The sequence below is a fragment of the Syngnathus scovelli genome, chromosome 18 (assembly GCF_024217435.2).
Source record: "Syngnathus scovelli strain Florida chromosome 18, RoL_Ssco_1.2, whole genome shotgun sequence".
Lineage (NCBI taxonomy): Eukaryota > Metazoa > Chordata > Actinopteri > Syngnathiformes > Syngnathidae > Syngnathus > Syngnathus scovelli.
The window spans coordinates 8,473,945-8,485,999 of record NC_090864.1 but is presented as its reverse complement, the minus strand read 5'-3'; the positions used below and the strand labels follow the sequence as shown (position 1 = coordinate 8,485,999).

Sequence of the window (12,055 nt, the reverse complement as noted above, 5' to 3'; positions counted from 1 at the left end):
AACAATTTACCTCTTCACACTCTGCTCCTTGAAACACCACCAGCCCATCACACTCTCGACATTTGGAGAGCGCTCGGAGTTTTCTCAACTTGTGCGTTTGAGCAGCTTTGGACATTTGTGCGTTTCGAAAAAATCGTGGAGAGCTGGCGACTTCGTTTAAAAGATCGTTTAGACCTAAAATGAATGCAATTGAGTAAAAAAAAAAATGCAAACTCAGCATTTATGATTGTTTTGCATACCATTATCAGAAGGAGAGTTGGGTTCATCCAGGTCATCAGCAGATGACATGGTGCCAGTCGAGGGAGATCTGGGTAATCTCCTCTTGAAGTCTCCTGAAAAGACACCAAATTAAATCCACATTTGTCCAGTCTAAACAAAATCTCCATCCTCCTGGTGGTGCCAATGAAATGCTTCACCTGGGCTGGCAGTAGGCGAGTCCATGGATCGGGACTCGCTGCTCCCTCCTACACTTTCCGAGTCGCTACACGTTCCTCCTCCTTGACTTGAATTGCAAGAACGAATCCGAAGTGCTGCGTATAAAAAGAAAAATGAGTCATCTGACGTCACTTTGTTTACCCACGGTAGTAAACCGCTGACTCATCACATCATCACAATGAAACCATTTCTACAGGATTGGAAATACCTTGGAGGTCAGTGTTATTGTTGGCGCGGCGCTCTGCAATCTTGGCTTGTCGGATGGACCCGTCCCCATCGAGGAGGTCCGATGTCAAGGATCCTTGTGAGAAGTTACTGAAGGATGAGTGACTGCCACTTTGTATGTGTTGGGTGAGAGGAAATCTGCCAGAGGAGCAAGAACATCTGTCCTGAGTCCGAAAAAGACGGTAATACGAGAAATGGTCCGGAATCTTAGACCATGTCTCACCCTGTGCTTGATGAAAAAGATGAATCTAGATATTGCGACTCGGGGGACAAATTCCGGACGAACTCAATATAGCGAAGCCCGGGCTCATACAGTTTGGCATTTTCACAAAGACTCTGGTGGTTGACGGGAAGTGATACCACCTGAGCCTGCTGGAGGTGGAACCAATTGACCGTGACCTTGAAGAGACAATTTCATTCTGTTAGGTGTTAATCAGATCAGATTCTACTCACGACTGAGATATTTCGACGTACAGCTTTGAGAGTGAGATCGCATTGGAAAACCATCTTTCGGAGCTGAGTGATGATGTCGTTCTTAGTTTTGGCTAGACCGGCTTTTTTTTCCTCAACGTCGATTTGACACGCTTTGGAGTGAACCCTCGCCTCCTCAGCCTGCAACAAAAAAAAAAAGGAAGGATTATCAATTCGGTAAATTATATTAGGAGATTTAAATGTTGCAGTACCTTCTGGAGGGCGTCGTCTTCCAACCTGCGGCGCTTTTCGAGTTGTTTAGCGGCCGTTGCTCCTCCCACTCCTCCGATCTGCTCGCCCTCCAAGCGGCTGGTAGAAACCTTGGCCTTTTCGTACTCTTCTTGACGCTGATCCTGCAGCATCCGTGCCTTTTTCAGAGCGCTCTCCGCCTCGTGCTTGTAATACAAAGAAAATTAAAATGATTAAAATTGCATCTTAATTACTGTTCCTGTAAATTCTTTAAAAATATATTATAATTACCATTTTTTTTAGCTCTCTCTGCCACCGCTCCTTCATTTCTTTGCGTAGTTTGTCCAATTCATTTTTTCGGGTTATTAGCGGCTTGATTTAAAAAAAGAAGAAAAAAAGCAGCACATACAATGTTAGTATTGTTGTTTATTATTCAGCTAATATTTGGTTTGTGAAATTACCTGCATAAATTTGTTGCTTTGGAGCACCGCTGTGGTGTTTAGAACAAGTTTGCTGTATTCAATGTCATTTTTGAAAGCTGCCATGTAGATGTCACGGAACGGCATGAATTGCTTGAGAAGAAAGAACACACACGGCAAGTTAATAAAACAAAACTAAAATCACAGTGCGTCTAAATATCAAATTCTTAAATCACCTGATGACTTGCTAGGGCGTTTGCAGATTCAGCCATTTTGTTGTAGCTCTTTGCCAACTCGATATCTGGTAACAATATAAATAAATCCCTGATTTAATTATAAAAACATTTTGAATAGAAAAACAGGAAAGCCAACAAAGACACTGACTTTACATAAAGCAATGTCCTTGAGTCATCATCGAATAAACCATTAGCCACAGAGGATGTGTTCAATAAACATTTTGTCCTGATAACACATTGTGCCAATTTACAGAAGGCCCTGTGTCACCATCCTGACTGTGGGAATGACTAAGGATGACAGTGAAACCATTCATTAACCATCGAACAGAGAATACCAGTTCACACGCTGGATTCTCAGCTTTGAACTTGCGAGACTGGCTCAGGTGAAAAAAAATATCCCTGGAAATTTCCATCAAATTTCTCTTCCAGTTAAAAAACAAAAAGTCCAACAAATATGTGCTTTTCTGGTTATAAATAAAAAAACAAGGTTATTTCCTTAACCTCTTAATATATGACTATCTTGCTACTTCATACACACGAAAGGTCGCTACGGCAACACAAAACACCCGATAGGACCCATGCAAAGCTTAACTCACCCATATTAAGACGTTTCTCCACCCACCCCAGGACTTCTTTGGTGTATTTGGACCAGGCCTTGGAGTAGCGTAGTGCTGACTCCACCCCGTTGTCCTGCTGCTGGAGCGTCCGATCCACTTCTTCGCCCCGAAATGCTGGGCCTGTTACAATCACAGGAACTGCACGAGGAAGATTATAAAAAGTTGGACTTTGTATTTGTACCATTTGAAGATATTTATATTCAAATGATATGTACAAATTAGTCTGACCAATAAAAATATTCCCCCCTCCCCCTCACTTTTTCCGCCCAATTGTTAGAGTGCAAAATCAAAATACATTCTGTCAAAGGGAGCAGACTATCTTACCTGGCGGATCATCTTTCTCAGAGCCGGATCCTCCAGATTCCACAGGCAGGTTGTCAAAAGACTGAAAGCAAATGAAAAAAAACAACAACAAGATAAAGGAACAATGTTTTAGACCAAGTTATTATTCTGCACACCACTTACCCTGCCCGTCTGAGTTAGGGGGAGCCCTAACACTGATCCATTCTCTACATCTCCCATAAGGAACTCAGACACTCTGGAGAAGGAAAAAAAATCAAATTCAAAATACATTTTGATGCCGAAAAATCCCTTATCGTGATACCTACACATTGCCAACGGTGAATGCCAATTGCTCGGTTGCATTGTCGATGTCTCTCAAAAGATTCTTCTTGTTCTCTTCGTTCACCTCTTCCAAATTGACTCCTATCAAATGGAGATGAAGTCAAGCTTCCTGTCCTAATATCAATTCAGAACATTGGTGACATCCTGCACGGGTTCAATATGCATAATATAGAATTGTCAAGTTCACCACAATCATCCAAAACAACCTTGAATGTTCTGAAAGGATAAGCAAAGATTCCAAGTGTATATAAACGGGCCGTAATCGGCAAATCCAGTAGTTTCCTGCTTCGAGTCAAAACACGGTGATGACTGAAGACAGAATAGGGGAAAGAAAAACACCAATGTAAAAATGCTTGTAATCAGTCTTCACAATAACCTTCCTGTTCTGGACTGTGCAGAGAAAAAATAGACTCGGTAAATCAGTGCTGTTGAGGAAACGTCTTTCTTTACGTTGGAACAATGGAGATTTCAAATTTATTTTCTGAGGTTTCTTCAATTAGTAAGTTTGAACGACAGGCTAAAACACTTCCTCAATACTGCACTTCACACAAAAACAGTTTAGTATCAAAGATTTTTCAAAGACACTTGCACTTTTAAAAAAAACAAAAGCGAAGAATACCTACCTGCAAAGTATTTCCAAACTCGGTCCGATTCAACAGGCAATTTTATCTCTGAAATAAAATTCTTTGGTCATATTATCCTCAATCAGGCAAAATTGAGTTCAGGATTTAAAAAAAAAAAAAGAAATCCAAAGGGAAAGTTAGATTGATCTGACTTAATGGACAATGATCCGTAAGGTCCTGGGAACACGGCGGCGGCGTTATCACCGTTCAAAGCATGCAACTAACTCACTTATGTGCTTACATGGCCTGTGCTTGTGTCCAACCCCTAACCCCTCAACAGGACATCCTGAGCCTTGTTGGAATACAATGCCAGCGCTCACACAGGCCCCAACCAGTGGTCCAAATGCGGAAGTTACATCATTGAGAAAAAATGGTATTGTTTCAAAGGGAAAAGCACAACACAAAACTCAGGCTAGTATTTTTACCATCAACACATATGAAAGGCCGCCTTGTTTGTATAGTAATTTTATAAATAATACGTCAAAGGGTTGGGCCTGGTATTCCAGGGTGTTGGCCATTTGAAGAATTAAGATCATCTTACTAAATTATATCGAATAAGGATTGTCTAGTGCTTAAAGCCGTCTATTATTCCGAAACGCTTTATCAAAGTCAAAGTCTGCTTTATTGTCAATTTCTTCATGTGTCAAGACACACAGAGATCGAAATTGCGTTTCCTACTACCCCACGGTGACAAGATATATTACATTTTTTTTTTTATATATTATATTATATTGGTCCACGAAACATCTTGTGCTCCAAGCTGACGCTTTCAAAGCATTTGTGTTAAATTAAAAAAAAAAAAAAAAATCTCTTACAAGAGCTTTGATTATGGAATAACAACTGCTTTCATGTTAACCAAAATTGTGGCATGGAGAAACAGGAGCAGCAAAAATGGTTATGCCTAGCTGACTTTTCCCGTTTTTGTTTTGCAAAAAATTTCCTTTTTCTACCTTTCACTGTAGTGATGAGCATCCCAGCTGAACTCAGGATATCAAGTGAGTTGAGGCTCCGGTGTTTGCTGATGAGATTCGAAAGGACCGCCAGCATCTCCCTTAGACGATCATGGACTGCCTTGTGGAGGCATGCTTGGTTCTCTGTGAAATCACAAAATTAGATTTTAACAACCTTTATGATGCTACCGACTATTAAAAACAAAAAATAGCCTTATTTGAACATCAGCCCAGGCCCTCCCCACTCGGAAAAGTCGATCAAGAGCCAAGAGAATTACAAATCTCCCATTACAAATAGTGGAACCATTCTGCCAACAGGATCACTAGATTACATTCCGCCTTTTCTGCTTTAAAGCGTGGCCATGGTAGCCATGTCAGACGACGACCATCCATTCACAGCAGTTGCGCTCGACACTAAAGCACTCAATGGTCCGTCTAGGCAACAAGGCCATAAAGCAAGGCTGGCATTGGGATTGCACTCGGTCGGCCGTGTAACCTACATAGAGAAGTCGTACCTGAGAGCCAAGTGCATAAAGACCCATGACCTATTGCGACCTTACTACAATTGGAAGTTTGCAAGTCGGTTAATCAGAAGCTCCTTTTTAAACAGAAATGATGAGGTGAGAAAGTGAAAAACACAGACTGTGATAAGGGTGGGAATTGATGTTCTGACTCAAAGTGGGCGAGCAAAGAGAACAAAGCGGATGTTTGTATCAAAGACAAATGTAGTTTGTTGATGTTTTTCAAAGTAATAAAAGCTAACAACATCGGTGTTGCGCAATAATGGGTGCTTTGCTTACTGTCCACTTTTCCCCCCTCAGACAAAACCAGTGACAGCCAAAGCCACATTGGCGCTGATGATCACCCCCCTGGATTACCTCTTCATGGAGAAGGGGATCAGAAAGACTTTAGCTGTCGCCCATTTTTCCTTTTATTCATTAGCTCTTTTTTGGGAGTGGGACAAACAGCGGGGCTAATGCAGCATGGACATATTGACAATGCTTGCTGGGGTGATCCAGAAAATCAAGCCAGCTAAACACTACGGCGCAAGTTCCCGGTAGAAGGTAAACCGGTTTTACGAAAACAACAAAAATACAAAACAAAAGAAGGTGCTGCGGCATCAAAGACAAAATATTTTGAAATCATTCCAATTTGGACGCAATCAATTTGGAAGACATTTTCATTTCACTTCACAGGCAATACAATAATAATAATAATAATAATAATAATAATAATAATAATAATAATAATAATAAATAAAAATAAAATAATAATAATAATATCCCTCCAAGCAGGTATTCCTGAGCTTCTAATTTCACTACAGAACCTTAAAAAAAAAAAAAAATAGAAGCTGGCATGACTCCTAAAACCAGCCACTTCAAATTTCAAATGGAAAAAAAAAGAACTGCTTGCAGCCAATGATTTGCTCTGGCCAAAAGCTTCACCGCAGGACCTTTAGATACTCCTTCCCCATAGCAACCATTTTCATTCATCTTCATCACATGTCATGCACAGCTTCTTCAGCTGCTGAGAAACTGGTAGATTTTAATGACAAAAGCTTCTTTCCTTTTTGTTTTAACTGCCCAACTAGCATGCTTAGATTAAAGTCACCAAAATAAACGAGTTTTGGTGGATTTTGGCATCCCCAAAAAGTCCGATGTTGCAATTCAAATATTTATATGTTCTTGGCTGGATATACGCATGTGTGCAGGACAAAGTTTCAAAGTTTCTAACAAGTTGCTTAGTTATTTAAAATCCCCACTCATTATCTTTTTTAATGGTTCAAATAAACAGCATAGCTCAAATCCTCCTGCTCCAGACTTTATGACCCATTCATTGAATTAAATCCTTACTATAGGAGGTATAAACTGAAAGGTTTTATTACAGACTACCCTTGAATGCCCCACAAGATAGAAGGGCTTCCTTTAAAAGGTCCCATGGGCCATCTTAAATTGAGGCTAATTAGCAAGACATTATAGCACAGCAAGACACCCCTAGTAAAAAAGACTGATTATTTAACCCCAAAAAGTGAGAACCACAAAGAATACCCAAGTTGTTCCCACCAGGAAGAATCTGTTTAAGGCATACTGTATCTGACAAACACAAATTTAGACTCAGCAGCTGTAGTCTCGGTTTTAAGAGAGCACGTAAAGTTTAAAGAGAGGTTCTGGGAAGATCTTTCTGTCCACAGTCCACAGGGAAAACCAAGGAGTAAAAAAAATCAGTATTGTCCCTGGGGCAGCTAGCAAACAGGGGGTCAGGTCATCTCGTGGACTTGACCGCACGAAGCGTTTATGAAACAGTAAATTGTGACGCCGGCCTTTTTGGTTTGGATGGAAAGGATGATCGGGGTGTGTGAGTGTGTCGGTCTTTGTGCTTGGTGGGAGGATGGTAAGGAATGACAGGGGAGGAGTCGCGGCCGGTATGGGAGGGAGGGAAAATATGAAAGGAGAAGGGGGTTGTGTATTATTTGGGCTCGTTCTCAGCCTTTGGGGATTTGTCCCAACTTTACCCCTTGCGCTGCACATCCCCGCGACCAGAGAAGGAGTGAGAGACATTCCAGTGCATAATAAGGCCTGCTGAATGAAAGCTATGGAGGGATCAGACCTTGAGCCTGATGAGAAGGAGGCCGCGGATCAGGAGCTCCTCGTAAGGCTGCCAGAAACACATTGCCAGGCTTTTACTTCATTAGCGTCATGGAAACACAACATTCCAGCCTCTTGTTTGGGTCGTGGGGATGCAGCAAGGGGGCAGGAGGGAGCCATAATGAAAACATTGTCACCATCAAAATGATACCATAATAGTAGAACATTCCAAAATCTGCTGATTTTCCGTTAAAATGTTTACGCCACAGATGAACGTATGCAACTAAATATTGCCCGGATTATAATATTATAGGAGTCAAACACATAAAGAAGGACGGCTGTCGTATGACCTGGCAACATTCCATTTGCTCAATTATGCATCGCAAATCATAAGTAATGTATTATTTATGGTTCAAAACACATGCAAGAGGACAGGGAGGGTGGAGAAATCACTAAAAATGTCACAACTAACCAAGACCCAAAGATAACACTTTGATACCCCCCCCTCTCTAAAAACTGGCATTCCAACTATGCTCTCTGCTTTCTTTAAGAAAAACACAAATCCCCCCCCCCCCCCCCTCCTCTGTGCAACCTTGATCTGGCAGCCAAACTGCTCAAGCGTTAGCGCTAAAAGCTTGTTCTCCACAATGTGTATTGTACGCAAAGGAACATCAACGGGCCAGGAAGAGAAGACGGCTCCTTTTTTTAGTGCACCTGTCAATGGTTATAAGAGAGCGAATGGCAACACAAAAGGAGGCTATTTGGATTTACTGTCATCCTGATGGTGGCTCAATGGGCTTTGTGAACTTGAAAGTCTCAAAGAATCGAAGTCAAATCTGACGTAAAGTATTCTCCATCTTGAAACAGTTGTGAGTTGAATTAACCTTGTGGCGCTTCATACATTGTGACATGTTTAAAAGATTAAAAAAACCTTAGACATTAATCCCCCCACCCTCCAAAAATCCGATTCAAGCATAGCATCCGAAATATAAGAGCAAGAACCAATTAAAGTAATGTCATAAATCCTTTAGGCAGCTTAGTTAGCACTATCTGAGAAGCATCCAAGGAAATAAAAAGTATCTCGATCTTTAGTATTTTTTTTTTCTGGGTCCACATTCGAAAGTACATTTTGGATGATTTACACTGGCTTTAAATACACACACATTAGAAGAACCATAAAAGGACCTTTTTTGGAAGCAAGAAGCTTGCTTGTAGTACTTTACAGCCGATCCCACAAAACCCAGTGGGATCGACTGTCTAAACACACGAGAGAGTTAGAGCCTTTAAAGAAAGTCTGGAATGGTTGGTAAAATCTCCAAGTAGGGCTAATTTGGCATCCAAATCACTGAAAATATTTTTAGACTTTCCCTGAGCACCAACCTTAGAGTTTCCCAGCACCTTACAACCAAATCAAGACTAACCCAAAAACTATTCCAGACAATTAAAAACTATTATTCACCTTGTCGCCTTCATGTGTGTACCTTGGTATTACGCAACACCTGAGGTAAGCTTTTCGCATAGATAATGATTAGCTAAAGATTCCTCGTGACTCAGAGCAAATAGTTGAGTTGACATAGGAGCAGGGTGAGTCGTGCACATACTGTACGCTGACAAATACCGACTTTACTAATTTAAAAAAACACTCATCCGTCCTGTATGTGTCTTTTTCCAAAGTTGCCGTGTCATTGACAGAATTTCTCTGTACTTCCTACTTGGTAACAACACCCAGCTCTCAACTTTCCATTGGCGACGCTGACTCATTCACTTTTTATGCTTGTGCGGCTGACACGAAAATTTATTCCGCTTCGCAACGCAAACACCGATGACACACCTGTTATTAAATCAAGCAGCGTGCGAGACAACACACCCTGAAAACTCTCCTCCTGCACTGATTTGAAAATAAAATCTCCTTTTGGTTAAGTGAGGGGCCAAATGTTTGCTTCTCTAATATGATGGAGTGCTTTGAAGTGTCTATTCATAATACAAAAGGGCCAGAGAGACCACCCCCGTAGCTCATATGGTCTCATGATGTCCTCTGTGACCCTAATGGGGACTAACCTCTAAATAATAATCCCCTCCAATTACTGACATGCCCTTCACAAGTGCGCAGTCGACGAGGTCACAACCCAACAAAAGATTGTAAATATCTGACAGTGGGCAATTCTACGACGTTGACCTGACACTAGTTGAATCACGTAAACAACTTCTGAAGACGTGTGTGTGCGTCATTGGCCACGGCAATAAGAACCATCTAAGGAAGTACGACCAGTCAAAATAAATCTAATTTGGAAGACTCGGCTGAGGAAACCCCATGGGGATGGTTTCTACAGGCCAGTTATTCCAGACTTGGGAAAGTAGCCATTTGTGAAAAAAAAACATGGCCGCTTTGGAGTGCGGGGATGCCGCCAGGGACGATGGGTGACGTCATCGACTGCGAATTTAGCTGCAAAGGAGACCCAAAGGGCGAGGGGGGTTGTTTTAGTCACTTTCAGTGAGTGACCACAGCAATGAAAGGTTTGAACTTTGGTGATGCAGCATGCGGACAATACGGTCATAAATTAAAGAGTGGTTTAAATCACTTCCAATCACAATCCAAGTCAGTGACTCCAAGTATCCATGCTAAACCGAAACAATGACACCTAGGATATGTCGACGAAGAAACAAAAAGGACCTTTGAGAGTTTTTTTTTTTTTTTTTCAGGCAAATTGGACTATTTACGGCTTTCCTCAAAAGTGGAGGGTTTTGTTTTCAACTTCCGAATCAGGCTCTCAAATTGGTCTTTTCCTGTATTTAGCTAAAACAAGCCCTAATGGGAAGACTCAAGTCACATGTTGGAATCTACTATAGTAATCGCATCCGCATAACTGAGCTGTTTACTGAACATGTTTGCTTATGCAGTCAACTTTTGGAGTCTGAAAAATTAATTCATTTTGACAGTACATTGAAAATTATTTTATTGCATTATTTTCTTTCTTGTAGCATTGCAGATTAGATTTTGGGAACCCCCACCCATACTTTGCCGTAATTATATTATGAAGCCAAAAAACAATCCTGAACCGGTTTGAGTTGAGCTAAAAGGGTTTGTCACGTTTGTCAGCTAATCTAGTTATATTTTGTTTGACTAATGTTTCCTTGACGGTGAGAGGATTGATACAGCATAATATTTAAATGGACATCAAGTGAAAGTATTTTTTTTCTGCATGGAAAAATGCGTTAGTCACGTTATACTTTATTCACTGTGCTTGGTCAGCAGCACATTTCATTGAGTTGTTTACCGCTAAGAGAGCAATAACCTGCAACTAAAAAAGAGATAAGGCAAGTTGGGTGTCCCAGCAACCAAGGCCACAAAAAAAGGTCATATTAAAGACAAAATTCCCAAACGTACCTCCGGAGGAGTAAACTCCTCTGAATTGGAGCATGACATCAGCAAATTTGCGTACATCCGTGACCAACTGCATGATGTAGTTTGGGTCTGAGGTGAGGCTGTCCAGGTTGGGCATTGGGCGACCCATGGAGACTTTATCCGACATAGAGGAGTTTGAAGTGACAGTGTTCAAGCTGGAGCTGGAAAATTGAGACATGCTCTGAGAGAGTTTGCTTCCTCCTCCGCTGCTACCACCGCCACCTCCGGATCCTCCGCCGGTACTATGACCCAGCATGGCGGCAAGCATGCTTTCCTGGCCCTGTGGCCTTTAAGCCTACTCAGGTCTCAATCCGAACACAGACCTGCCTTAAGAATGAAGGGTGCTGCAAAACAAGAGGCGAGTGTTACAATAGTCAACAGTATTGTCACATTCTAATAACAAAAACAAAACCTGCATGGTGTCTAATTGTTTTTATCAACAACAAGAACATTAACTGTAATAGAGCCCAAGTGCTGCTTATGAGAGCTCAAAAGTTTAAGAGCTGTGACAAAAATGCTGTCAGTCGTGTTTCTGATACACTAAATACAAATATTTAATCATACCATTTAAAGTAATACTCTCTGACAACACCGCCAAACAAATCTGAACACGGTTTAGAGAATCTGCTTTATTTTTTTGAACTCTTCAAATTGTGCAAGTTTACTTTTATGCGGTGTTTAGATTTGCTGACGCGTTGGCAAAAGGCGCACCGCTTGTAAACAACGCAAAGTTAAATGCCTCAGTGTTGCGGGTTTTTTTTTTGTACCGCAAAAGGTTTTGTCACTTTTCGGGGATGAACGATGAGGGATATTCGAATAAAATGCATGATCTGTTTTTAAAACATAGCTCGTCCGTGCGTAAATGGGGTTAAAACAATTTTACGCACTATACCGTCAATAAAGCAAATAGTAGTAGCGGTGGAATTTCTCTTGCGTGCAAAGCGCAAACAAAAAACAATAATTTTGTTGCATTTGCAAAATAATACTTTTGCGTTTTTTGATGAACTACTTTATATACATGCATACGAACCCGATGCAGAATCCTGAAACATTCCTTCTGGTGAGGGACCAAACGCAAAAAGACGGTCCAATGGGGTTAGTTATATTTGAATAAGACCCACAAAAAAAAAAAAAAAACATAGTCCACAGGAAGCGACGCTATTCGTATGTGCCGGTCTGGTTCTCCTTGTTGGAGTTTTACTTGAGCGACTTGCTTGCCTCCCCCTTTTACTAGTGACGTTATCTTGACCGAGTTTGCGCGCGTCTGTCTGTTTATGC

At 41.2% G+C, this 12,055-nt stretch overlaps 1 protein-coding gene and 2 long non-coding RNA genes across 5 annotated transcripts in view; 2 read left to right on the top strand and 1 right to left on the bottom strand.

The window, feature by feature from the left end:
* The window catches only part of LOC137839539 (uncharacterized), a 23,059-nt gene extending 21,114 nt beyond the window's left edge, over positions 1–1,945 (top strand). The window contains exon 2 of the long non-coding RNA XR_007487386.2: positions 632–1,945. This is a non-coding gene — a long non-coding RNA (uncharacterized lncRNA). The remainder of the gene's footprint in view (positions 1–631) is intronic.
* Positions 1–12,055, bottom strand: part of LOC125985667 (rho GTPase-activating protein 29) — a 14,983-nt gene extending 2,928 nt beyond the window's left edge. The window contains exons 1-17 of one of the 3 annotated variants that reach the window (XM_049748634.1): positions 11,808–12,055; positions 10,760–11,121; positions 4,790–4,933; positions 3,201–3,297; positions 3,058–3,130; positions 2,917–2,977; positions 2,572–2,730; positions 1,976–2,040; positions 1,782–1,892; positions 1,612–1,692; positions 1,344–1,526; positions 1,135–1,272; positions 884–1,059; positions 644–798; positions 417–530; positions 240–332; positions 11–174 (exon numbers count right to left, since the gene is read on the bottom strand). In XM_049748634.1, coding sequence (XP_049604591.1) covers positions 11–174; positions 240–332; positions 417–530; positions 644–798; positions 884–1,059; positions 1,135–1,272; positions 1,344–1,526; positions 1,612–1,692; positions 1,782–1,892; positions 1,976–2,040; positions 2,572–2,730; positions 2,917–2,977; positions 3,058–3,130; positions 3,201–3,297; positions 4,790–4,933; positions 10,760–11,045 — 2,100 coding nt within the window. In that variant the 5' untranslated portion in view covers positions 11,046–11,121; positions 11,808–12,055. Of the gene's footprint in view, positions 1–10; positions 175–239; positions 333–416; positions 531–643; positions 799–883; positions 1,060–1,134; positions 1,273–1,343; positions 1,527–1,611; positions 1,693–1,781; positions 1,893–1,975; positions 2,041–2,571; positions 2,731–2,916; positions 2,978–3,057; positions 3,131–3,200; positions 3,298–3,839; positions 4,019–4,789; positions 4,934–5,304; positions 5,613–10,759; positions 11,122–11,807 lie in introns of those variants that run through there. The other 2 variants (XM_049748635.1, XM_049748636.2) reach the window with 2 other exon arrangements.
* On the top strand, positions 4,116–6,012 carry LOC125985670 (uncharacterized). Its single transcript, XR_007487385.2, has 2 exons — positions 4,116–4,212; positions 5,611–6,012. It is a non-coding gene; the product is annotated as an uncharacterized lncRNA (long non-coding RNA).